Source organism: Liolophura sinensis, chromosome 2, assembly GCF_032854445.1.
Source record: "Liolophura sinensis isolate JHLJ2023 chromosome 2, CUHK_Ljap_v2, whole genome shotgun sequence".
In the NCBI taxonomy this organism is placed as follows: Eukaryota; Metazoa; Mollusca; class Polyplacophora; order Chitonida; family Chitonidae; genus Liolophura; species Liolophura sinensis.
Window position 1 is genome coordinate 12,177,473 of NC_088296.1, and position 26,276 is coordinate 12,203,748.

At 40.9% G+C, this 26,276-nt stretch overlaps 1 protein-coding gene across 1 annotated transcript; it reads left to right on the forward strand.

Annotated features, from left to right (window-relative positions):
• Positions 1-1,133: 1,133 nt before the first annotated feature.
• On the forward strand, positions 1,134-20,511 carry LOC135462493 (multiple epidermal growth factor-like domains protein 11). Its single transcript, XM_064739720.1, has 19 exons — positions 1,134-1,217; positions 6,622-6,768; positions 7,059-7,154; positions 7,601-7,704; positions 8,227-8,319; positions 8,991-9,092; positions 9,580-9,724; positions 11,142-11,262; positions 11,827-11,963; positions 12,386-12,528; positions 13,174-13,243; positions 13,563-13,745; positions 14,059-14,335; positions 14,799-14,907; positions 16,143-16,289; positions 16,783-16,911; positions 19,625-19,756; positions 20,271-20,399; positions 20,504-20,511. Exons 2-19 carry the CDS (start codon positions 6,641-6,643, stop codon positions 20,509-20,511), a joined length of 2,253 nt encoding a protein of 750 aa, XP_064595790.1. The 5' UTR covers positions 1,134-1,217; positions 6,622-6,640.
• Positions 20,512-26,276: the final 5,765 nt, after the last annotated feature.

A 26,276-nucleotide genomic window follows, 5' to 3' on the forward strand; every position in this document is an offset into this window, starting at 1 on the left:
CGTCGGCCTGTCGGTTCTTTCTTCTGTTGACCTGTCGGTTCGTTGGTTTGCCGGTCTGTCTATCTGTCAGTTTGTCGGTCGATGAAATTTGCAATATCCTACATTTTAACATGGTCTCTTTGACTTAAAATCAAGTCTGCGGCAAGATAACATTGACGTTGCAAGATGTCGAAGCTCATTGGGTTTTTATTTCCCCAGAAGTGTACAAGATGTTTACGTTAGATGACAGTTGGAAAACGGGAATAAAAGCATCCCTGTTAAATCTTTATTTAAAATGTTCAAAATTTATTTTAATGGAATTGATTTGCTAATTTTTGTAGTTATGTACTGTATCAGAAATACCAGTATTCACTTTTCTCTTAATTGTTGGATTGTCAAAGCAATTTCCTTTTCGCCTTTCTCAAGAGTGTATTTGACACAGGTCGTCGGGTTTACGGGTAGAACAAAACTGGAAAAACCCGACGGAAATTATCGTGAGGTAACATTGACGTAACACTGTGACATAGCCAGTCAGAACTGAAAGCAAATACGCAGCCATCATGACTAAGGGCTAGTGGTTTTCTGGCACAGATCTTTTCTTGCATATTAGCCTGCTCAAATTACGGAAGTAATATTCCTGATTATGATGTGTAACACCAGTGAAAGAAATAAATAAATTGATGAAGTCACAAAATAGCTGTTGTTCTCAGATAGTGAGTGATAAGTTGACTGTATCTGGTCATTGTTATTAGCTACATCGTAGCGTTCTGCAAAAAATCCCGGCCAGAGTCCGGGGGTATCAGTAATTTGGATTTCACAAACCATTATTTTGTTCTTAATTAAAGACCGAAATGTGTTGCATATAATTTGAAGAATTTTTTAAAATCATTGTGGTAATTAAGGCGATCCTGAATTTCCGTGACAAAACATTCACTCTATTTAAAACGTCTGATTCTGAGATTTGGGCAGGATTCTTTCTCTATAACAAGATCGCTTGATCGTGGTGTGGGTTCCTTGATGTGAAATGTTATGCTATGGTTCGGGGATTCCCCTTATTGGCAAGCTGTCACGTGACCCCTTTCAAACCAACGGCAGAAGTCGTTGTCTGTAGCTGACACCTCGTGCATTTGGAAATGTACATTATTGACGGTGCACTGGTGAGAAGCAGGCCGCGATTTCTCGCCTAACAGGCCAGTCTTTTCACAGATCAGAAATCTTGAGGTACCTTAATTCCATGAGTAAGTAGTGGGCACGATTATCATTATTATCAACCTGTTACACTATTAGCTTACTGTAAACATTCACACCGCGGTAGTGTTACATAACCCTTTTCGTTTGCAGATTCTGTGTGGCGTTCACTGTCAATGCCTACCGACAACATGGGGCTGTACCGCCTCAGTGGTTACCTATGACATAGGCCTACACCTAAGAATCATTCCGAAATTCATAGCATTCGTAATTCGCCGAGAAGCGCATGCCCAACCTTTTCAGAAAACAAAACATGTCCATACGTGTGAATAATCGGAACCCAGGTATAAATCTTAAGTAGATAAATTATTTGTTTCCGAATCTGTTGATGTGGGGTTTTTATGTGGAGTTTGAAATATTGAACGCCGGAGGGTGGAAACCCCAATATTTTTTTTATACACACGTTTAGAGCTGACTGATGGAGATCATGCATTCATGGAAATCATAGAAATGGAGTCAAAATTTGTTTTGTCATTTTATTCGGGTTGTCTGTCTGGCCATTTATATGTTGGTCAAGTGTACTTTTGCAGAAGAGTATTTGATCAGTTTCGCTTGAATCAGAAATCAGGCAGGATATATTTTAAAATAATAATTTATGTTATCCATTTCTGCAAACTTAGGTTTTCTATTTCATACACGACTGCATGTTTTAAACACATGTGCGTTATTTGACAAAACCAATTAAATTTATACTTTTCGATAAATATCGCAATATCTGTGATATTATTTCGCAGATATTGCCCAAAACTATCAAAATTGCTCCTTTTTTCATATTTTTCCTATGTTTTCCTGACGACGCTTTGCATTCTCAGTACAACATGTAAGGTGAATGACTTTGCATCGGTCAGTTTAAATCTCCATTGAAATGATAGAAGGGCCTATATTAATTTTCAGAACATAAACTTCATGCAAGACGTAATAACCTCGCCACCATTTTGAGGTCATTTGCTACCAATGTTTTTGATCGTTTATTGGTGAATACAACATGCGTGCAGAATGGGCCGTTGGCCATGTAAATGGGCCGTTGGCCGATGCTTACACATGTATTAAATCAACGCCGGGCTGTTTTGTACATAATAATTTTGTAAATTGCGGTAAGCAGAAAAAAGATGATGATCATCACACCTTTTTTTTAATGAAGGGAATAATGTATTGACATGAACGAATGGGAGGTTAGTAGGACACCACTGTGGCAGGAACATAACAATGCTGGACCTGGCTTCCGAAATGAATGTAACTGTATGTAACAGTAACAAAAAAAACATAATTGTGATTGCTGCTATCAGACCGCTAATGTGTCAGGGACTAGGACTGGTTTCCGAAGATTCTGACACTACACCACAGTATATACATTAATTCCATGCACGGGTAATCGCCTCCAGCGCTGTATTATAGTATATTGGACATGAATTTCAGTGCAACGCTGAACAAGAGACGACTCGACATTGAACATGTCTTGGCACATACACACATGCTGACGCAAATCCTGTTCTGTTTCTCCATGAAAATCAATACGTGCAGGCTAATTATATATATATATAATTAGCCTGCACGTATCCGCAGGTAACTGTCAGACCTTCCCACGTACGGCCGAAGAGGAAGCCAGCATGAGCTGGACTTGAACTCACAACAATTGGTGAATTCCACCAATCCGTTGTTAAGCGTTTTACAGTTAAAATTAACAGAATATTAACTGGTAGACTAGATGAATATTTAATGTAGGTCCTCGGCAGACCTGCTAGTGAATGTAAGTCTTATTAACTTAAGATAAGATTGTTAAATGTCATTATGAGAGGCAAGTTCTGCCCGCGGCTCTTAGCCGTTGTTGTTGTTGTTGTGTCGCACCGATCACATTGTGGGCCGATAATTTGACTGGATACTGGATTTATTATCATTCATAAGTAGTATACCGCTTGCATTACCAGCTAAGGGTTGTATCTTAACGGCGATGGGTTTTTGAACTTGAGCATACTGTGAAGATAGCCAAAACCTGGCTGTGACGTTATTTTCGAATAAACCTTCCCCCACGCCATTCGCCATCTCCTCATTCGCAATACACACAGACTAACGTTTTTTTTTGTTTTTTTTTTTTTTTTTTTGATTGGTGTTTTACGCCGTACTCAAGAATATTTCACTTATACGACGGCGGCCAGCATTATGGTGGGTGGAAACCGGGCAGAGCCCGGGGGAAACCCACGACCATCCGCAGGTTGCTGACAGACCTTCTCACGTACGGCCGCCAGCATGAGCTGGACTTGAACTCACAGCGACCGCATTGGTGAGAGACTCCTGGGTCATTACGCTGCGCTAGCGCTTTAACCGACTGAGCCACGGAGGCCCCCCTAACGTTTTTCCAGTGTGATAGTGTGTTGTTAGAGAGACAACACAAACAATGCCTCGTGATACTCAATCTCGACCTGAGAGCACAGTGAAAACAATGGCTATTTTTGTAAACTGTGTGTTACGATTGAGAGATGGGTTTGGATTGAACGAATACATGGCATTGTATATAATCTGACTGACCTATCATCGTTATCCAACATTCCAGTCACTGGGCTGTCCGTGTATGCTAGATGCTTTTGGGTTGAATCCTGAACAGGGCTATTCCACAATGCTTTGAATATGCCGGTTAACATGAATTACGTGGTACGCACCTTCTCTGCCATGTTAGCAGGGCCAAAGCAGCTGGTGGGTCTCTGTGCCCGAGGTAGTTAGCGTGCCAGCGCGACGCAATGACCCTGGAGCCTCTCTACAATGCGGTCACTGTGAGTTCAAGTCAAGCTCATGCTGGCTTCCTCTCCGGCCGTGCGAAGGTCGTGTTGTGGGTTTCCCCGGGGTTCTGCCCGGTTTACTCCCACCATAATGCTGGCCGCCAGTGCATAAGGGAAATATTCTTAAGTACGGCGTAAAACACCAATCAAATAAATAAATAAACCATAAATAACAAACTGCTTTGACAACAATATAGATGTATAGCTTATGAGATAAAACTGGGTGAAACCCACGGCCATCCGCAGGTTGCTGGCAGACCTTCCCACTCTCGATCAAACCAAGTAAGTTATACCGATCCGTATTTACGTGAGCTCAAGATTCTTACGCCCTTGAATTCAGCACTCTCTTGCTCGCTCACGTCTCAAAACAATTTTTTAGCGCGGCCTTAATTACAAAATCAAGTAAATAGATTTATAACCATAACACAAAAGTAACGGTTGTTGTTTATACTTTGTATGCCTACATCGGAATAATAAAAGAAGTTGTCCATGCATGATGTGAAAATTTCTGCTCATATTACATTTGACAACTAATAAATCACAATGAAAGAAATAAAGGAAAGGGATATTAACGTACTATGTCGTACCCCATTTCCCTCTCACAAATACACATATTACCAGTTGCCTGCTGAGATGCTAGTCACTTAATGGCTGTAAGGTATACGTATAAATGTTTATTGTGCCTACGTACATACATCGGATAATAATAGCAGCTGTCAAGTATCGTCACGTATTCCTTAGAGATTAGAGATATATAATGATCCGCTTAAGAGTATAGAATGTTGTTTACCTATGTCAGGCAATCCGATCCTGTGTTATAACAAAATAACCTTATATAACTGTAGCGTGCACTAGCTAGTGATATAACCGTAGCATGTACCAGCTGGTGATACAACTGTAGCATGTACTAGCTGGTGATACAACTGTAGCATTTACTAGCTGGTGATATAAATGTAGCATGTATTAGCTGGTGATATAAATGTAGCATGTATTAGCTGATGATATAATTGCAGTATGTACTATCTGGTGATATAATTGTAGCGTGCATTAGCTGATGATATAACTGTAGCATGTTTTAGCTGGTGATATAACTGTAGCATTTACTAGCTGGTGATATAAATGTAGCATGTATTAGCTGGTGATGTAAATGTAGCGTGCACTAGCTGGTGATACAACTGTAGCATTTACTAGCTGGTGATATAAATGTAGCATGTATTAGCTGGTGATATAAATGTAGCATGTATTAGCTGGTGATATAAATGTAGCGTGCAGTAGCTGGTGATATAACTGTAGCATGTATTTGCTAATGATATAACATGTACTAAATGGTGTGTTACGCCTGAGGCAAAACTTGAGCAAAAAATCCTTATGTGAAACAGAATTATCTGCAGTGTACTGAATGGCGAGATACTTAATGAAATAATAAGGAAGAAAGTGATTCCCCGTGTCAGCCCGTAAAATGATGTTGCATATTTTATAGGTTCCCTCTGCCGCAGGCATGTCTGCAGATCACGGTGTATTTATTTTTCGTCGATATCCTTACCTAGCTCGTTACAATGTAGCCCGGTGTGGCTTAAGCATACTCCTCACAGCGCATGTGCTATTCCCTACTCTGGCCTTACCAAATGCCACTGATTAGACTTCTTCCGACCCTATGTGACACACCTGGGCTTGTTTAATTTTAGCCAAAGCAAAAACCTATAATCAACATTCATCAATAAGAGTGATGTAGGCGTCCATTTGAGTTATGTGTATACTTTGGATATAAGGGAATGTATATGTACTGAGTAGTAACAGAGATTGAAACAAGGTCTCTCTTTATCCTGTCATCTCCTCCTGCCTCTCCACCGTGACCTCAGTGACCTCTGTTCAAGATTTCTGAACAAAATTTTGGTGGCAGTGATGTAAAGCGATCAGAGTGAGCGGTGCAAGCGCTTTGGAAAGTACGTCACGTGAACTGTCCTGTGCTTGTCGTTTGGAAAGACTGGCATGATGACTTCCCTGAAAATACTTCATCTGCTACAAATAGTGCTGAATAAAGCAAACTGTTGTTACTTAAACATACACTAACATGATCATGACTATTTAAATGACTGGTATATAATGACAGTTTAACACATTGTGCTTTGTTTTATGTCAGATATTATGTCAGTCCTTGTCTCCAGAATAGTCTATACGACACAGCATGTGACAGCTGATTGAATCCATACTTAATGAAAGCCCAACTGCTTCGGTGGCCTAATGGTTACAGCGTCCGCCTCGAAGAGTGGAAACCCGGGATCAAACCCGGGTTGGATCATAGGCCCAAAGGCTTTAAAGAAAATATACTTATTACTGCCTCGCTTGGCGTTCAACACTGAGAAGATAGAGTGTTGAAACCCGACTGGTTGGCCAAATGTCAGTATTATGTGAATTAGTGGGGTGTCATGTCTGGTGTCTTCAGCATGGTACAAAATGTACACTAGTGGCGACAGCACTTTGGTGGAGTGGGCTTGACCTGACAAGATGACACGGCTAATCTGTACACATTTAATGACTTCTCGTCGTGATATGAAACAATGAAAAACACCAAGCACAATACATACATTCAAGAAAAGCATTTTGCTCTATGTTTCACCTACAGTCCTTAATCTGATGCACCAATGATGCCGAATTACGCGACGAGTGCATTGATCATCTCCGCCATCTTTCTCGCCTTGGCCTTAGTAGTGGAGGTCAGAGGTCAAGGCCTTCCTCCGGGCGGCGCTTACGTGTGTCAAGTAGTAGAAAAGTAAGTATTCTCAACATATTATCAGGTATTGTGGTATAATTTTTGTCTTAATGCGCTTATTTTAAAGATTTCAAACCAACAGTTTACGAACGCATTATCAAAAGCATTGCTTGCCATTGATAAAATGTACTCTGGGTCTCAGCACATATTCCCGCAACTCAAAACCTGAGCAAATGTCTATGTACAGAGTTAGATAAAAGTGCCTCGCCTCGAGTAGAGCATGAAACGCAGATATGTTAATAAATTCATCAGATAAAAATGAATAAGTTTATGGGGTTTTTTTTGTCCAGGCAATTGCAGACCAGAGCAGTATCCTACCGAAAACCTGAAGTTTACTACACCAAAGAGTTCTGCTGGTCCTTTCCGCCATGGTGCACTGTAAAAAAGTAAGAGGTTTCATTGAGTGAAAATAAAGTGGAATTTGATTTTCCTTTTTACGAATGTTTGTTTAATATGCCATTCGTCCTATATACATATCGGAAACTTAATTTATTAATCTAAACGTCGACTTGATGGAAGTATATAGGACACGTAAGGCATACAGCACCCGGCCATAAGTGGGAAGGCCTTCCAGCAACCTGCGGATGGTCGTGGGTTTCCCCCGGTCTCTGCCCGGTTTCCTCCCACCATAATGCTGGCCGCCGTCGTATAAGTGAAATATTGTTGAATATGGTGTAAAACACCAATCAAAATAAATAAATAAATAAATAAACATACAACACCAAATGATTACCTTAATAATGGCTGAAAAATATTAAATTGTCCTGTGGACTGGACTACCAGTTAATGCAAGATCCTTAATACTGTTCATTTATTTATTTGTTCCCTACAGGACACGATACTCTGTTGCATACAGAATTGAAAAGTATTCCATAGACGTCACGGTCCATCGTTGTTGCCATGGATACAGAGTGAATAAAAATAATACATGTGAAGGTAAGAAACATAGATCTTCATAATATAATTCAGTCGGTCTTCAAATCGCCGTTTTACATATAGCGACCGAGTGTTGGTGTTTGACTGGCTTGGCGTTCAGCAAATTGTGGTAGACTAAGTGTAACATGGCGTTCAGTTAAGTAACAAGAAAAGAATATACAGAAAACATCCATATTTGGTGCTTGCTTTTTTTCCAGTCGTGTTTAAAACATCTTCAGTTCTGTGTACGAACAGAATCATACATCTCAGTACGTCCTCAATATTTTTCTCGTGCGTTTTTGTTTCTTTTTCAGGCATTATACATATTTTCATTAAATTGTTCCATCTCTGTGTACGCACACGTTATCTTTCTCACTCGCTGTTCTTTTTAGATGTTCTTCTGTATGAAATTGAGAAGATTTTTTTTTATTTTCCAGCAGTTTTTAGCCGCAAAATACATCTCTCTGTATCCTCAGTCATTCTTTATCTATGGTGATATTTTCTTGCTTGTTACACTTTGTATTACACTTTGACTATTTCCAGCTGTGTGTTCGAACCCCTGCGTTCACGGCAGATGTGTATCCCCGGAGAAATGTCACTGTGACGATGGGTACAGTGGTGTCGATTGCTCATCAAGTAAGACAAATACATTCATCTTGAAATGGGATCTTGGAGTTGTAAAGTTAAGGTTGTGGAATTAGTCACGTGATACCGGAACGTAAAGAACATGCATTTAACACTGAGCATCTGTGATGAGGGTCGACGGCAAACAGTAACAGCTTGAGTTAACTTTACAACTTCCCAATAAACCTAACCTTTCTCATGGTCATCTTTCCTTCCCAAGTGAGTAGGTCGAATGAACAGTCATCTGTACCATAATTTCATAGTACAAATCGCACAGTATCGTAACTGGTAATTTGTCCTGTATCTGCCTGTAGATACATGTCGGTAGGCTTTAAAGTTCCTTCCACGAAAACGTGCCGAAAGCCTTAATGAGATGGCATAACCCTAGCAATACCTTCATCTGGAAGCTAGTCCTATGGTCACAAATGACAAATATTTTCAACATGAGCCCACAGTTTCAAACTGTTGTGCTCAAATTTTCAGTGCTAAGATTTTAGATGGCATGATCATGAATTAGGTCTCTTGCCGTATTGATATTTTATTATATACTTCATATCTCCTGTTTATACCTTATTATTAATTATTTTTTATTAGGTACGTTAAATATCTGTTTCGTAAGCTAAGGCATATGTTTAAGTGATTTAAATATTGGTTTGTGAAATAGATAACTTGTCGATTTTCAGACTGTCCCGCCAATACCTGGGGGCCGAACTGCGCCAAACTCTGTGACTGCAATGGGCGAGGGACGTGTGACTCATTAACAGGCTTCTGTGCCTGCTCCGCGGGTAAATCTATAGTGTAGAGAAAGTAACGCATAGTTAAAACTACATATGATTATACTCAGCAGGAAGATCAGAATGTCAACATTTATAAAATAAGCTACCGAGGCGCATTCTTCAACATGCAGCAAGTCACCAGAGGGTGTTCTTATACAGCATGTGGCTCCATGTGCCACCTACATGGATGTTAATATTGTTTAATATATTTATTTATGCATTTATTTATTTATTTTGATTGAGGGTGTTTTCGGTGAACTCGAGAATATTATCATTGTTTTAGAGAATATACTTAAATCGACATATGTAAATTGTTACATCAATATGTTTCTAGATATAGAATCCCCTTGTTTATCTAGAATTATATTCCCATTTGGCCGGTCTGGTTAAAAGTGCAATCACGTGATATTTATATGTTATTTTGGTCAGTTTTACTTTAAGTTAAAATATTATGGATTTAGTGTAATGCCTCAATGGTTCATTCTCTCCGTTTCAGGCTGGACGGGTGAACATTGCCAGACAAAATGCCCTAATGGCACGTTCGGGAACGGCTGTCAGTCCGTGTGTAACTGTGGACAAGGGGTCAACTGTGACCCTACCACGGGGGTCTGCATCTGTCGCCCGGGATTCACAGGACCTAGGTAAAACATCGCACATACCCGTTTAAAGCACATTGAGGCGGTTAAAGCGCCACTCTTACATTAGGTTTGGCAAAGATTATGTTCAGCCAAAGATGGCCCCAAACCAGATGCAGTTACCTACCGTTGTCAAACATGTCTAGGCTGTCAGAACAGTGAAGATCACCAAAGAATCTCCGGCCCATGCTGCCGATGTTCTCACGATAAATTGATAGACGAACCATCAGTGTCTACAAACCTAAAACAGGGCAATCTCGGACTATTAACTGTTAGGTTCTTGGTCAGTGAGGTCCTGTGTTCGAATCAAGCTCAGTAAGCTTCAGTTGTGGCTCTAAGTCAGGACGTTTCTCAAGTATCTGGCGAAGAACGGTGGCTTCCTCCAGCCAAAAACCTGGCCAACGTCTTGCATAAGTAAAAAAAAAAAACAAAGTCGACGTAGGGTACTCGTCTGCCGTTTCTTAACTTCAGATTAAGACTAAAATTTTATACAAATTACATGTGGGCTCGAGCCCATGAGGAAATAATACTTAAATATTCTAAGCTCGGTAAATTATTTATTTATTGATTTGATTGGTGTTTTACGCCACACTCAAGAATATTTCACTTATACGACGGCGGCCAGCATTATGGTGGGAAGAAACCGGGAAAAGCCCCGGGGAAACCCACGACCATCCGCAGGTTGCTGGCAGACCTTCCCACGGTAAATTAAATTAAGGCCTGAGTTCAATTGCTTTCGGTTATTTTTCGTGAGTAAAAATAATTAGAAATAAAATACTAGTACGAGTATGAAAAATTCTAAACTAACAAAAAGGTACTGCAATCGTGTTTTTATTTCGATAGGTTCATAAAACATACAGGTATAGCGCTTTATTAATGTCGCTTTAAAAAAACGCGTTTTGCTAAACGAGATTAATCTTGAGAGGAACTGTACAACTTCTTTCAGGCATTTCAGAAAAACCAATGAAGCCCCAGACTAATATCTCTTACGACGAAGGATCCTATAAGATAGCTTACTTGTTCTTTTCCGTTATTTCTGTGAGATAAATTCACTTTTAAGTCAAACATATGATTGCAGAAGAATTTAAACTAGAGTATCGTTTAACCGCGAGTCTGTAGTGCATGTAGTGAGTGGATCTCTTGACTGGAATCGCCATGCCACAAGAGGACGTAGTGTAATATGTGTACACACGCCTAATGACTCCTCGTCGTAATGTAACTGAAAAAAGTACCACGTTAAACACCAAGTATACATACATATATTGGCTAGACGGGCTGGTATACCCCATTAGTACTAGTGTCAGTGGAGACGAACTAAATTACCCCATTCTCTCATCATAAAGTCACTCGGTTAAATTCGCGAATCAATTTGCGTTTTAAGTGTCGGAAAAAGAATTATTTGGTGGCGGTGGTGTTGTTGTAGATGTGAGGATGAATGCCCTGACGGTACCCACGGTCAAGACTGCAAGTCATTGTGCATCTGTCAAAATGGCGGCCATTGTGACGCCAAGACTGGGTCATGTGACTGCACACCCGGATGGAGGGTAAGTGAATATGTGTTACCTATTCAAATATCTCGTGTCGGCGTATCAGATCGCTTGTTATCCAGTAATTGCAAACTCTGGTAGGAGGCGGACTTTGCTTATTTAGGCATATTTATCCGGTTGGAGTTCTGCGCTGTTCGCAAGAATATTTCACTTACGCATCGGCGCTAATGTTTATGGGAGGCGGAAACAGGGTTGTCCGAAGCAAACCACCGCTCTTCGCGGCAAGTATCTGACAAACTTCAGAACTTGCTCAAGAATATTTCTGTTCTATGACGGCGGCTAGCTTTGGGCTGGATTGGTGTGTTATGTCTGGTGTCTTCGGCGTGATACTTCAGTGGCGGCGGCACATGGACGACATAGACTCTCCCTGCCGCAAGAAGACACAGTATATATATATATATATATATATATATATATATATATATATATATATATATATATATATATATCCTCGTAGAATATATGACGGAAATATTGCTAAGTACAACGTAAAACCCCAAACATATATACAATGCTTTATGCAGAAATGCTGATCAGATATTCATCTGCGTTTTGTTCAAGGGAGATTACTGCAGCTTTCAATGTGAGAAAGGATTTTACGGACTGAATTGTTCCCAGGAATGTCAGTGTTACAATGGTGGTAAATGTGATCACGTGAACGGAGAGTGCACGTGCGGGCCGGGGTTCAATGGAACACGGTAAGTTCGAAACATGACCGGTAGATTTTTTATCCACATCCCACTGCATGTTAACACCACACCTATGTATGTGTGTATTGATTTAGTATTTATTTATTTATTTCATTTGTGTTTTATTCCATACCTCTATACTTTCATTTCACCTGAGTGACGGCAGTCAATTTTACCAGATGAACAGTAATTTTCATAATGTGTTTCAGGCAGAATAATTGTGATGATTCCTTATTTGGAATTTGGGAGTTTGTCAGCATTGTAGACATTCGTATGTGAAAGTCGTTTGTTATATGGCGTCGTGCATTAGACATGAGCTTCTGGTTTCGAGTACAGTTTAGTGGGGGCGAAACAGAATTGCACAGTTCTTTCTCACTGACTTCTTCAAAAGTCTAAAACAATTCAGATTACATTCATTTGTGTACTTTCAGGTGCGAAAAGCAATGTTTACCGGGCACCTTTGGATTACTGTGTGCTGGTCGATGCAGCTGCCAAAACGAGGCTGAATGTTCACCTGTCAACGGAACATGTGACTGTCCGGCGGGATTTAATGGGACAAGTTGTGAATTGAGAGGTGAATTTCTGAGGATTAACGAAAAACTTTGGCTACTTACTAATGGTGAAAGACCATTAAATACAGGAAAATGGTTCAATTTATTTTTAGAATGCAACCCAGTAAAATTTAAAACATTAGATTTTTGTGGTGGCATTTTCTGATCTTATTATGGCCAGTGGCGTCACATCAAGCTTTTGCCGCTCAACACCGACCGCTAGACTGGGTTTTATTTAATTTATTTATTTGTTTGTTGTTTTATGCCGTACTCAAGAATATTTCACTTATACGACAGTGGCCAGCGTTATGGTGGGTGGAAACGGGGCACAGCCCGGGGGAAACCCACGACCATCCGCAGGTTACTGTCAGACCTTTCCGCGTACGGCCGGAGAGGAAGCCAGCATGAGCTGGACTTGAACTCACAACGACCGCATTGGTGAGAGACTCCTGGGTCATTGCGCTGCGCTAGTGCGCTAACCAACTGAGCCAAATGAATATGCATACAGAACTACAGTTGCATGTGTTGTAGTTCTCGTTAAAGGTGGGCGTAGTTCACAAATGTTGCTACAACAGAGCAGACACGATGGCTTTATACAATCAGTTAAGGACAGTCTCAATTAGTCAACCATTCTCTTAGTAATTCTTGATGATTTTCTTTTCTTGAAGCTTGTCCAGCTGGAAAATACGGCATCAGCTGCAATTATACCTGTAGATGTGAAGGGACAAACACAGTCAGGTACGGGAAGTATTTCATGTGATCTAGTAATATGGATTATGTGCTTTCGGCTATACAGTGCAAATTTAATAACATGCGCACAGGATAGAATGTATCGTATTGTGACAACTTCTGCGCCTGAGAGTATTAAAATGAAAGTAAGAGGGATACATTCCTCCTTTACATGTAATGGGATCTTATGTCTTGTAATCATATGATTTGCTAATGCCGTTTAACAGACAGAACTTGTTTCCTACCATTTTTCTTCAAATCACGTGGTTTACGAATGCCGCTTTCCCATGGTATATGCTTTCATGCAGCGATAAATGTCGGTTTGCAGTTGCCATCCGGGCACTGGAGAATGCCGCTGTTCACCAGGCTGGCGGGGAGCAATGTGCCAGTTCCCATGTCCAGCGCCATTTTGGGGAGACCAATGCGAACAGGTCTGTGACTGCCAACATGGTGGCTCCTGTGACCCTGTCAACGGATCGTGTACCTGCACTCCTGGATTCAGGGGAGATAAGTAAGTACTGACAAATACACCACGCTGATATAAATAACTATTATCATTTCAATGGTAAGATCTTCCCGCTTGAAAACAGGAGCTCCAAGCTTCTACCGTTTTGTCGTTCCCTTTTGTACGTCAACGCTTGTGCGCTGGTAAAATGTTAAAGTTGGTCGTATGTATTATGTTGTTATCGCATATCAGAATGTGTTGCTGACTTGAAAAGGGCAGTAAGAAAGCCTGATTATTACAGTATATTAAAACAACTAGAAAATCCAAAGAAACAATATTTGCCTTGCAATCGAATCAAACCTAACCGTGTTTCCCACAGATGCCATTTTGAGTGCGCACCAGGCACATACGGCCAAGGATGCGCGCAGCAGTGCTCATGTCAGAACAACGCCACTTGTGGGACGGTAGAGGGCGCTTGTACCTGCAAGGAAGGCTGGGATGGATTGTTCTGTGAAGAACCATGTAAACCGAATTTCTTCGGCCTGAAATGTGCGAACCAGTGTAACTGCGCCAACGAAACAGAATGTAACCACGTATCTGGGAAGTGCATTTGTAATCCAGGCTTTACTGGAGCCAGGTGCGATCAGTCTTGTCCGGTAAGCCGTTCTAGTAGTGAATACACGACTGTGTCTAATACAGCTTTGTAAACAGGTTAAACCGAGGTGTTATAACCCGTTTATCTACATGGCCAGGGAATGGCTGAAACATTTCCAATGGGCGATACCTCAATCATTCATGCATTTCCTAGTGGTCAGAAAAATATACTTAAAGGGCCTTGTATGGTAAAGTGCACTTCAAGAAGCGAAACTGACTATATCTGTGAGTGACAGCTGTTGACACACTCGAAAGGCAACTTAGGGCCTACTTTTCTTGTTCTGTTTTACTTTTCTTTTTCCGTTATACAGGAAAAGAAGCATGCGACTTGTAAAGGTGCAAACATACGCTCAAGCGATGTATAGATCGTAAAATGGAAAAGTGGTAGCCTAATAAAGCTTAGTTAAATGCCACGAGAGTGTACGATATGTTTTTGAATTATGTCTGATATGTATGATTTTCCAGCCGTGGAGGTATGGGCAGAATTGTATGGAGCAGTGTGATTGTGACCAGAACAAAGCCGCCTCATGCGAACCCGTCAGTGGGAGCTGTGTCTGCAAAATCGGATTCCAAGGTAACCAGTGTGGTCAGAACAGGACAAATCTGATATAAGCAAAATATAAAAATTCCATGCAATCACTGCCCCCAGCATCAGGGAAGAAACACCAGTATATGTTGACACTGAAATAACTGTTTATTTTGATTGCTAGAAGACCTTCCCACGTACGCCTGGAGAGGAAGCCAGCATGAGCTGGACTTGAACTCACAGCGATGGCTCTTCAGGTTGTCAAGTAATGACGATTGTTTTTCAGTTCTATATTCCCGCCTGGTATATGGGATCGAGAATAGTTTCAAAGTTAGAAAAATACATTTTAAGAGAGTGGATTGGAATTGAATTCTGGGTTATCGCCGAAGACTGTAGTGATGCCATAGGCATACATGTAATTGATCATGTGCGTTTGACACGTTACACACTAGAGCACTGACGCACGACTCGAAACAGCGATCTGGCCTTTTCGGCCGCAAACCTGCGGATGGTTGTGGGTTTCCCCCCGGCCACTGCCCGTTTTCCTCCCACCAAAATGCTGGCCGCCGTGGTATAAGTGAAATATTCATGAGTAGGGCGTAAACACCAATCAAATAAACAAAATAAATAGTAAGAATGGGACAAATCTTGTGTAAAACAATTTCAGGCTGTTTTATGGCGTTCCATGTAGTTGTGTGGTGATGTATTTCCCGCATTGAAGACCCGAGGTGGCATAATCTCATCATCATACAGGACATTTTCCTACATCTGAAGCTTGATGGCAATAAGTTTCGGACAGTACTCAAAACATCGCTTCGTTTCTTTTCCTCGAAACAGTGAGCTTACTACATTTGATTTTCTCTACTGATACTGCTGTCACATGAAAGAACCAGGTTTTCCGAGGCAAAAACAGTGACGAATACTTGTGAAACGAATCGCCAGACCTGACATTTATCATTGCCTAGGTTGAATCACTCACGGTGAATCATAGAAAAGTAACAGGTACATTTATATATATTCACGGGGCGTCCGATAATGCCGGTGTTTCAGATGTACAGGTACAAATTGTTCAATTTAAATAACACACCTTTCCGACTGGACGCGGAAAGATCTCGGATGGTCATGGGTTTCCCCCGGGCACTACCCCGTTTCCTCCTAGCATAATGCTGACCACTGTCGTATAAGTGAAATATTCTTGAGTACGGCGTAAAACACCAATCAAATAAAAAAAAAATAAAAATTAAAGTCCACACTGAGCTTGTATTCCCTGTCTATCTACACAGGCGTCCGCTGTGACAGCTCATGTCAGATCGGGACATGGGGAGGTAACTGTGAGAAGCCTTGTAACTGTAACCAGCGAGGGTCATGTGACTCGATCACAGGTGTCTGCCAGTGTCGGCCGGGCTGGACGGGCCAGAACTGTCAAACAGGTGAGCGGTAGGGTTTAGGCCCCCTCATTGTTATGGATTTTTAATGTGTTCCACTTCAGAATTTCAGATAATTTCTCGAGCCATGACTTGTAATGAACGACCTGCGCAGTAAGCATGGTATATAGAATGAAGATTCCGACACAACCCGCCTTTATCGGTCGTCTACTGCAATCAGAATTAACCAATTCACTAAAACTTTCGTCATCCTGTCCATTAACAATCAAGCTTTCTGTTAATGACAAATACGTGGCATATTTAACCACGTTTCACACGGATGGTCCAGCTGAAAGTTCCACTGGTGAGACATAAAAAAAAATCACATAGGCCTACATTTAACACTCGATTCACTCGACACTTCAGAATACCACAGACAGCATACCACCAGAGCAAGTGTGATCCCAAAAGGATCAGTCAGGTTTTAAATAAATAAATAACAAACAAAAACAAAACAAGTCGGTAACTATTTGACATTTCTGTCTCTTCCTCTTCCAAGGGTGCCCTGATGGTCAGTACGGACAGAACTGTACCTCGGCGTGTAACTGTGAGGGTGGGGTGTCCTGTGACAAGTTCTCAGGAAAATGCCCCTGTCCCCCGGGAACTACAGGGCCGAACTGCGAGAAAGGTAAGTGTTGGCCGTGTGAAATTCATGCAACGCCACCCATCACCAAATTACACGTTCTTGCTAAACCAGCTGTCACCCCCACAGTATACTGTGACAGGGGGCTTAGGGAAGGGGTTATCCGCCAAAACTCTATGCGTGTAACTTTGAACGTTGCAAGTTCTACACTGCTATGTAAGTGTGCAGCTTCTGCTATGTGTCTACCGACATTCGGCTATGTGGCTTCAGAAATGTGGGTAAGGTATGTCATCTGAACATTGTACATTGTGATGCCGCAGGTTCTGTCTTTCGATGGGGTGCATTTGTTTCCACCATTGCAGTTCAGGCTATGGATGAAACGCATGTGCCAGTAACCCTGTTAGCCACGTAGACCTACACGTCTTACAACATCTGCTCTCATCTGTGGCGATGCGCCATTATGACAACAGGGGGCGCTGTAATGAACTAGACGAAAAATTAATAATCTCTCCCAATCCTGAAAGTACAGTCCACTTTACGGCAAACTGTTCAGTTGTCGTTGTTGTTGTTAGGATAATAAAATGTCAATCATGGATGAGTTATGCTAATTACACAAAAACTTACCAGGACTTTGTAGTAGTTTTGCTGATGATTTCATTGCAAGTGTTGTGACAGTGTTTGAAAACCCTTTTGAACTTGTAATGATATTATGAGGGTTGTGAATATTTCAGCAGTTGATTCAAATCTGTTGTTGTTTACATTTTGGTCGAAGTAGTTCCAAATCCCCAAAGATGCCCGGCAGAAAATGTAACGTTTCAAAATGTAACGTTGTTTTTTTTTGTTGTTGTTGTTGTTGTTTTGTTTTTTTTGTTGTTTTGTTTTTCAATTTTTTGTTTTCGTTTTTTTTTTTTTTGCATATGTGGCAGGCCATAATCCATACGTTTGCCCAGGGGCCATGATAATATTATGCCTAGACATGTTAGAGTAAAGACGTATAGCCCTGGTGCCTAGGCAATTAACCAGATATACACTGAAACATTTGGAATAGGTCCCCTTATGACATTGAAACATTAGCATTTTTGCTAGATCCGGGGTCAATCCTGGGTTGAGTCACACCTAAGACCTTAAATGAGGAAGTTGTAACTTCCTCTCTTGGCGTTTAGCATGAAGGGGATAGTACAATGACTGGTTGACCCATATCAGTATAATGGCTTGGATGGGGCGGCTTACTTGCCTTCGGTAAGGCGTCTCAGTGAAGCAGCACTAGATAATAGAGCGGTAGAAATCCGTCCTGCAACAAGGAGGCACATTATATGTATTCTAAGGATTCCTTTGTCGTCATATGACTGAAAAATTTGTTAAGTACGACGTTAAACCCCAAGCACTCACTCACTCTTCAGATTTGCTCACTGAGTATTACTTTCGCTTTCAAGGACAACAACAACAACTCTGCACTTTTATATATATTAAACGTCAGACAGAAATGAAAGCAAGTTCTATGATTATACATGTACGTGATTGAAAATCTAATCAGAAAAAGCAAGTGTATTTGGAGCAGTTTGCTTGTAGACTTTATTTGACTTTTATTTGAACTTCATGCGAGCTCTGTCATTAATACTAGTGAAGTTCTACGGCCCGTTCATGTAGTACCAAGAGTCCTTAGAGTGCTAGCCAACAGCCAACACTAGAATACATACCAAAAAGTCTCGGGGCAATACAATTTTGAAACATTAGGTCTAATAAATTTACCTTTTACCCAAAGAAAATATTTCTTGGGAAGTAAACAAAAGAGCGCACAACTACATCCGAACATGGGAAATCTTCTAAAACGAAATGTCGTAATTCTTGACTCGGGAGCGGTTGTTATTTCAATTTACCATTGATAGAAGCGCCCTCTGTTGTCATAACGGGGCATCGCCACAGATGAGAGCAGCTCGTGGTGATGCACCGTTATGACACCAGTGGGCGCTAATTCCTCTCTTGAAATTTCAACGCGCTAACAAGCTTTCTCGTTAGAACGACAGAACCTGCGGCATCACAATTTGCAATGTTCAGATTACATACCATAACCACATTTCTGTAGCCACATAGCAAAACCTGCAGACTTACACAGCAGTGTAGAACTGGCAACGTTCAAAGTTACACGCATACACTTTTGGCGGATACATCTTTCCATAGGGGGCTGGCATCTGTTTTGACCAATGACATCCCCCAGCAAAGGAGCTGTTGTGGTCGATCAGTTTGCGTCTTAAATGTGTAAGGCAGACTTGACGTGACGTGATCAGACAAATTCGTTTTTGAATAACATATGACAGAAGATGTGTGATAAGAATTATCATTGGATTTGGCTAAGACTAACCCGTAAATGCATGGAACTAGCTACTGTCAAGGGGTCATCTGCAGCGAGGCGAAAACATAACCGCTGACCTTGTGAAAGTATAAATTATGCAATTAGGGATTTTTTTTTTGAAATTTTTTAAAAAAAGTTAAAAACACCAATGTCTTCTGACCTCCGTCATAACTGAGTCATGCATGCTATTTGTGGTTTTGCACAGTGGTGTAGACAAAGTCAGCTGATGTATGTGTACGCACATGTGTAATAAGATCTGTCACAGCAATCACATTTCATGCAAATTTCGTTTTAATTTTGTTTTCAATAAACAAACATGTTGTAAGCCTACAGGTTTGTTTGTTCATTGTTTATCCTTCACTTTTCTTCATCTCCTGTACTCATTCTTTCATTATTTTGCACCTGTAGTATGTCCAGATGGCCTATTTGGAAGAGACTGTAAATTTGGATGTCAGGACTGTAAAAATGGCGGAAAATGTGACCGGATTACTGGGAGGTGTATCTGCTTCCCTGGCTGGATGGGACCTGAGTGCGAGGCGGGTAAGAATCGGGGGAAAAGTACTCAGTGTGGAAAAGTACTCAGTATGCAAAAGTACGCAAAAGTTGGGGGGGGGGGGAGGAATAATCGATGGTGAAAAATGTTTAATGTGCACGGAATACTCAGAGAGGAAAACTACGGAATCCTGTTTGCAAAAGTTAAATAATTATTTTTTTTCTCTTGAAACTTATTATCTTATCAAATTTATTATCTGATCGAAATGATTTGCTACATAGCTCTGCACTCGAACATTCTCTCATTTTTACTACAGTTTTTATCGTTAGGGTTTTCTTTAACATGTGCAAAGCAACTTGTAATCGTTACTTAATCTGATTCGCTACTCAATGTGATTCGTTACTTAATGTGGTTCGTTACGTAATATGATTCGTTACGTAATTCACATTGTGATTAATCTGTTAGGTTGTTGAGGAGATCTCCTGTCGGCAGCACTGTGGGCTATCCTCCTTAAAAATGAATACGTACATTAAATTAAATTATTTCTGTGTCTCTCACTAGCTTGCCCTGCTGGGCGGTATGGAGATGGATGCAAACTCCAGTGCGCATGTCAGAACAACGCCATCTGTCGGTCTCATGATGGCGCTTGTGAATGTAACCCGGGATTCTTTGGAGTCTCGTGCGCTGAAAGTAAGTTTGTTTTTCTGACCTTGACTGGTTTGACTGTCTACATAAAACACCGGTGCGCATTGGTCCAACTTAAAAACCTGTTCAGAGATCTGTTCATTTGTCAGAGATCTGACTGTATGTTAATCCCAGTCTGTGACAGGTACGTTTAGAGATGTCCTTGCGTCTTACGTTAAAAGGGTCTTTATGACAATAAGCAGTCCACAGGGCGCTTTTTATTGTGTATATATGGTATATAAGTCCTGAAGTTGTGTGCATTGTCAAAGGGTGAAATAAATAAATATATATATTTATTTATTTATTTGTTTGATTGATGTTTTACGCCGTACTCAAGGCCAGCATGAGCATGAGGAAGCCAGCATGAGCTGGACATAAACAGCGACCGCATTGGTGAGAGGCTCCTGGGTCATTGCGCTGCGCTAGCGCGCTAACCGACTGCCCTATATATATATATATATATATATATATATATATATATATATATATATATATATATATATATATATATATATATATATATATATATATATTGTGTCGTGAAATGTAAGTACACATTGTATCAAAACGCGAAATATAAATACGCAATGTGTTAAAACTCGAAATATAAGTGCACAATATGTCTAAACGTTAAATGTACTTGTGCATTGTGTCTAAACGCGACATATATGCGTGTATAGTGTTAAAACGACATAGATATATAGATTTTGCCTTAAAATGTTTTTTTTTAAATCATGATATCCCTTCTCGTCCACCAGGTTGCCCTGGTGGCACATACGGAAAAACACTGCCGCTATAAGTGGCTTGTTCATTTGATCAAACATGTGACCCGGTCAAAGGGTGTACAGGTAAGGTTTTTTGATATGCAAGATAGTTGCACTTTTAAATACCCAAGGCGGAAAGATGAATAGGCCCTCTGTATTTCAGTTTGTGTCTAAATAACCCTATAAAAAGGGCTGATTTTCTGGTGTAAATTGACAATCATACGTCAGTCTTTAAGCTTGCATTGCAAAGCCACCTCTCGAGCAGAATCCACTCCAGTGGTTTACAACAGATTACCTTAGTTATCTCTCACTCTCAAGCATTTTCCTGCTCTCAGATGTTAACCACTGTTACTGGTTTATTTGGAACTTTTAACGGTTCTGACGAAAGGCTGCCCGCAGGGGTCCAGGCAACACGAGACAGACGAGATTTTACGAGACTACAAATTAACTTTGTCTCTCTAGCGGTAAATAATGCAGGTGCTAAGGGTTTTTGTTATTTGTCACCAGTGTACAATTAGATATTGACTATGTTTGGCTTGGTTCAGAAAGAAAGTTTCCTCAAAGTCGGAAATATTTTAAGCTATCCAGTATACCCAGTGATAACTTTGTGACATTGCTTTTAGATTTCTGAAAAGGATATTAACCGATTAGTTAAGATTTTAATTCGTTGACCACGTGTAATCGTACATTTTTCTTACAGCTGATGACACCTTGGCTGGGTTCACAACAACAGCGAGTATAGTAACCTCACCGCCTATCACGACGACTGTCAGACAGTTAACAACAACACCGGCACGCGGAGTGGATCCAGCAGTGGATGTGGGCAAAGCTTTAGGTCGAGAGGGCGGGGCATCGGAGAGGAATGACCGCGAACTGACGACGGGCGAATTGGCAGGCATCATCGTCGCCGGCATCTCACTTCTGCTAATCATATTGATTATCATACTCGTCACTCACTACAGGACGTCGAATTCGGCGGTTGAAGCGGCAGGCCTCGCAGAGCGACACTGTCGCGTTCAGCAACGAACGTAATGGAAGTGTAGCAGTGAGTGTCAGCACAGGGTTAAGTTTGCCGTTTTGGTCGCCTTCTTTCTTCCGCTTATTTTTTTCTCGTACACAAGACTGCAGCTATACATTCTTTTCACATGTTTGTTTGTCTGACCCATGACGTGGCTTTCTGAAGAACATGTTAGTATGCATGGTGCAAAAATCAAAAAATTACCGTACCCCTGGTACGGTAAGGAGGAGAATCGGCCCCGGGGAGGCAAGATAAATAAGTACAAATTTCAAAATCCTAGCACAGTTCTGTAAGTTTTCAAATCAGAAGTAGAAAACTTGGCCGAAGCACCAATAAAAGTTGTAAAAGAGATGATTGCTTAGTAATAACCCGCCAAAAAAAAAAATTCACTCTCGATCAAAAACGCCAATTTTTCGATCAAACTGTGTTTTCAGTTTGAAGATCCACGTTAACCAGAAATATATCTTTACCGAAATCTTTATGTGTATATTTTTGTCCTTCAAAGTTTTGTCCTGGTTAACGTTGTCTTCATATGTAAAACATAATCTTTATAATATGATCGGTTTTGGCAAGTTTGAAATCCGTATTTTTGTTATAGTCTCTCATAGCCGATCCTTCATGGTACAATGAACAAACGGAGTCACTGTGGAGAACAGAATGTACATCGAGGAAGAGTTTGGCAAATATAGCGTGAAATCATACGTGAATCCTGGTTGAGAGCACATGCGGTCCTCTTGCCATCAATAACATATTATGCTTGGTAGAAGTACAAGGCTGGAAGTTACGTTTGTTATATATTTATTTAATTGATTCGTGCATAACTGCGAGAGACGGAAACGTCAGAAATTTTTCAAAGTTACATTTGTGTTGTAGTGATTTTCCCTCGCTCTACGGTGTCTGTTGCAAAAAAAAGATATTTAAGTAAGACTTTAGCAGGCTGCCATTGTTTGACTTTATGACTTATGCATCGCTTCACTAAAACAGAACTAAAAAAAAAGAAGTAGCTCTACGAATGTGTCAGCAGCTGTCACTCACAGCTGTAGTTAAGTTCACTCCATACCAGGCCCTTTGACGTCGATTGATTCAACATTATTTTGGTTATATCTCAAATATAGCAGTGTTTTGTGGAGGACATTTCCCAATGTCAACATAGGCCTACTTGTATTTATAGTGCTGCCTCAGTGAAACATCATTCCAAAGGCACTAAGCATGAAGAGCCACAAGACCAAATTACACTGAAACCGGATCGACAAATACCCAGTTAATATATAACATGGATTTGTAACAACTGTGTTTTGCTTAAATCTCATTCGTGTGGCGGATACTCTTTTGAGACCTTCACTTCTTTTGGCCGCTTCTAATATTAACAGATAAATCTGAAGTGGGCAAACACCAATTCTCTGCACTCGGCTGTTAATAAAATCGGGCGTCTCCGTGGCCAAGTGCTTAGCATACTAGCGCAGCACAATGGCCCAGGAGCCTCTCATCAATGCTACCGTTGTGCGTGAAAGGCCAAACTCACGTTGGATTCCTCATAGGCCGTTCATGGGAAGGTTTTCCAGCAACCTGCGGGTTGTTGTGAGTTGTCCAGGGATCTGACCGGTTTCCTCGCATATACCATAATGTTGGTTGCCGTCGTAAAAAGTGAAATAATCTTGATTACGGCGTAAAACTCCTATCAATTAAACAGGTAAATACACACAATGCCCACAAACAATTCTAAATTTTATTTTATTTATACACTGTATGAACTATATGTTCAAAAGCCTGCCCTCGGATGGACAACCCATTATACCTTGGAGCTCCCCCCAGCGTATACGGCGTCACCATTCCCCGCAGGTCGACAGGGGAGTTTCTCTGGCGTGTCGATCAACTCAGCAACCGCTAGTAATCTCCAAAACAGTCGCCTTGACGAGGTTTATGGGCATGGTGCGGGAGCGCATGCGTCGTCCAGCATGGAGGCCGGGCCCCTTACCGGAGAAATATTTGGGGCCAGAACTGATGGTCGGAGATACATCAAAAGAAGTCTCTAGGTATGTCACAAAAATAATATGTGTATTTTCAAAGAAGCTCAAATTATTTTTTTCCGGCTAACACAATACACGATGATTATGAACAAGTTAAAGGAAAAACAAGAACAATACATACGCAAACAAACATTATATATGAAGTTAATAATGTACATGTAACAAACAAGGGCCCTCTTTTCTTTTCACATTTCACAAAATCCAGAGAACGTGATTTGCGCAAACAGTTACGAGAAATTTGATTTACAAAGTGGGCGAAAGAAAATGACCTGGGGATGTGTTCAGAACTTTGCCATGAAATAATGTTGATCACAATTTTATGTATTATATATATATATATATATATATAAATATATTATATATATATATATATATATGTGTGTGTGTGTGTGTGTGTGTGTGTGTGTGTGTGTGTGTGTGTGTGTGTGTGTGTGTGTGTAAACATATACACACCACCGATAATTCATTTATAGTTCCGTAAATTTTGACAGCATATCCTATCGCCGTATAGGCCTAGGTTGTAGGCCTATGGCCAGGTTTCCTCTCACCATCATGCTGGCCGCATCGTATAAGTGAAATATTCCTGAGTAACGGCGTAAAATACCAAACTAATAAATAAATAAATATAGGCCTATTGCATGCACTTAGTCTGGATATTGCCTGTGAAAGTCTTTAATAATTGGTTATGGTTATAACAGTTTTATGGTAGGCCCTTAGGGATATCAAGTTACGTACTGCACAATATATACAAGTCAACTGAACACGGTTATTGTTGTAGCGAGCGAATGTAGGCAGAAAAGGTTAACTTGGTGCACTTTCTTAAACTTGTACAGTAGACATCGTTCAGAATGGACTTATCGAATATGGCGTGTAACATTGTGTGGTTGACTATAGGTTGCCGCTGTGGCTGTGGTACTCCGCCATCCCAGAATAAAGGGAGGAGTTGAAACTGCCACCCGGGGCTAGCACGTCTGATACTAGGGAAACCTTCTTACTTAATCTGTAAAAGCTTATTTCACTTAGCGAATGTGTGTATTATATAGATTTAACTTACTCTTACTAACCTAGTCCCCGGTTTATGCATGCAGTTAACGACGATTGCACCAACGGTGAGGTCACATGCGCGCCAGGATCCGGAGAACCCGGAGCCGGAGGTACTGGGAATCCTGTATCCCCTGGTGATGGTGTAGTGGTGATGGTTTCAGGGGAGGAAAATGTGTGAATAAAGGTATATTTTCACACGATCTGTCAAAGAAGACGTATCCGACAATCACAGCAAGGCTTCTACTGAATATTCCTTTCTTAACATAGTGACTACCAATCTTTACAGGGCCCTGGTTACAACCTAGATGGTTGACGCCATGACTCTACTGAAGCTTCAACTGAATATTTCCTTTCTTAACATAGTGACTACCAATCTTTACAGGGCCCTGGTTACAACCTAGATGGTTGACGCCATGACTCTACTGAAGCTTCAACTGAATCTTTCCTTTCTTAACATAGTGACTACCAATCTTTACAGGGCCCTGGGTACAACCTAGATGGTTGACGCCATGACTCTACTGAAACTTCAACTGAATCTTTCCTTTCTTAACATAGTGGCTACCCATCTTTACAGGGCCCTGGTTACAACCTAGATGGTTGACGCCATGACTCTACTGAAGCTTCAACTGAATCTTTCCTTTCTTAACATAGTGACTACCAATCTTTACAGGGCCATGGTTACAACCTAGATGGTTGACGCCATGACTCTACTGAAGCTTCAACTGAATCTTTCCTTTCTTAACATAGTGACTACCAATCTCTACAGGGCCCTGGTTACAACCTAGATGGTTGACGCCATGACTCTACTGAAGCTTCAACTGAATCTTTCCTTTCTTAACATAGTGACTACCAATCTTTACAGGGCCCTGGTTACAACCTAGATGGTTGACGCCATGACTCTACTGAAACTTCAACTGAATCTTTCCTTTCTTAACATAGTGACTACCAATCTCTACAGGGCCCTGGTTACAACCTAGATGGTTGACGCCATGACTCTACTGATGCTTCAACTGAATCTTTCCTTTCTTAA

What these genes read in the sequence shown, in the direction of transcription:
- LOC135462493 (XM_064739720.1), top strand. Translation starts at nt 6,641, where the DNA reads ATGATGCCGAATTACGCGACGAGTGCATTGATCATCTCCGCCATCTTT. An exon ending in TAAAAATAATACATGTGAAG is followed by an intron (nt 7,705 to 8,226) that starts GTAAGAAACATA and finishes GACTATTTCCAG; the next exon opens with CTGTGTGTTCGAACCCCTGC. An exon ending in GAAGGGACAAACACAGTCAG is followed by an intron (nt 13,244 to 13,562) that starts GTACGGGAAGTA and finishes GTCGGTTTGCAG; the next exon opens with TTGCCATCCGGGCACTGGAG.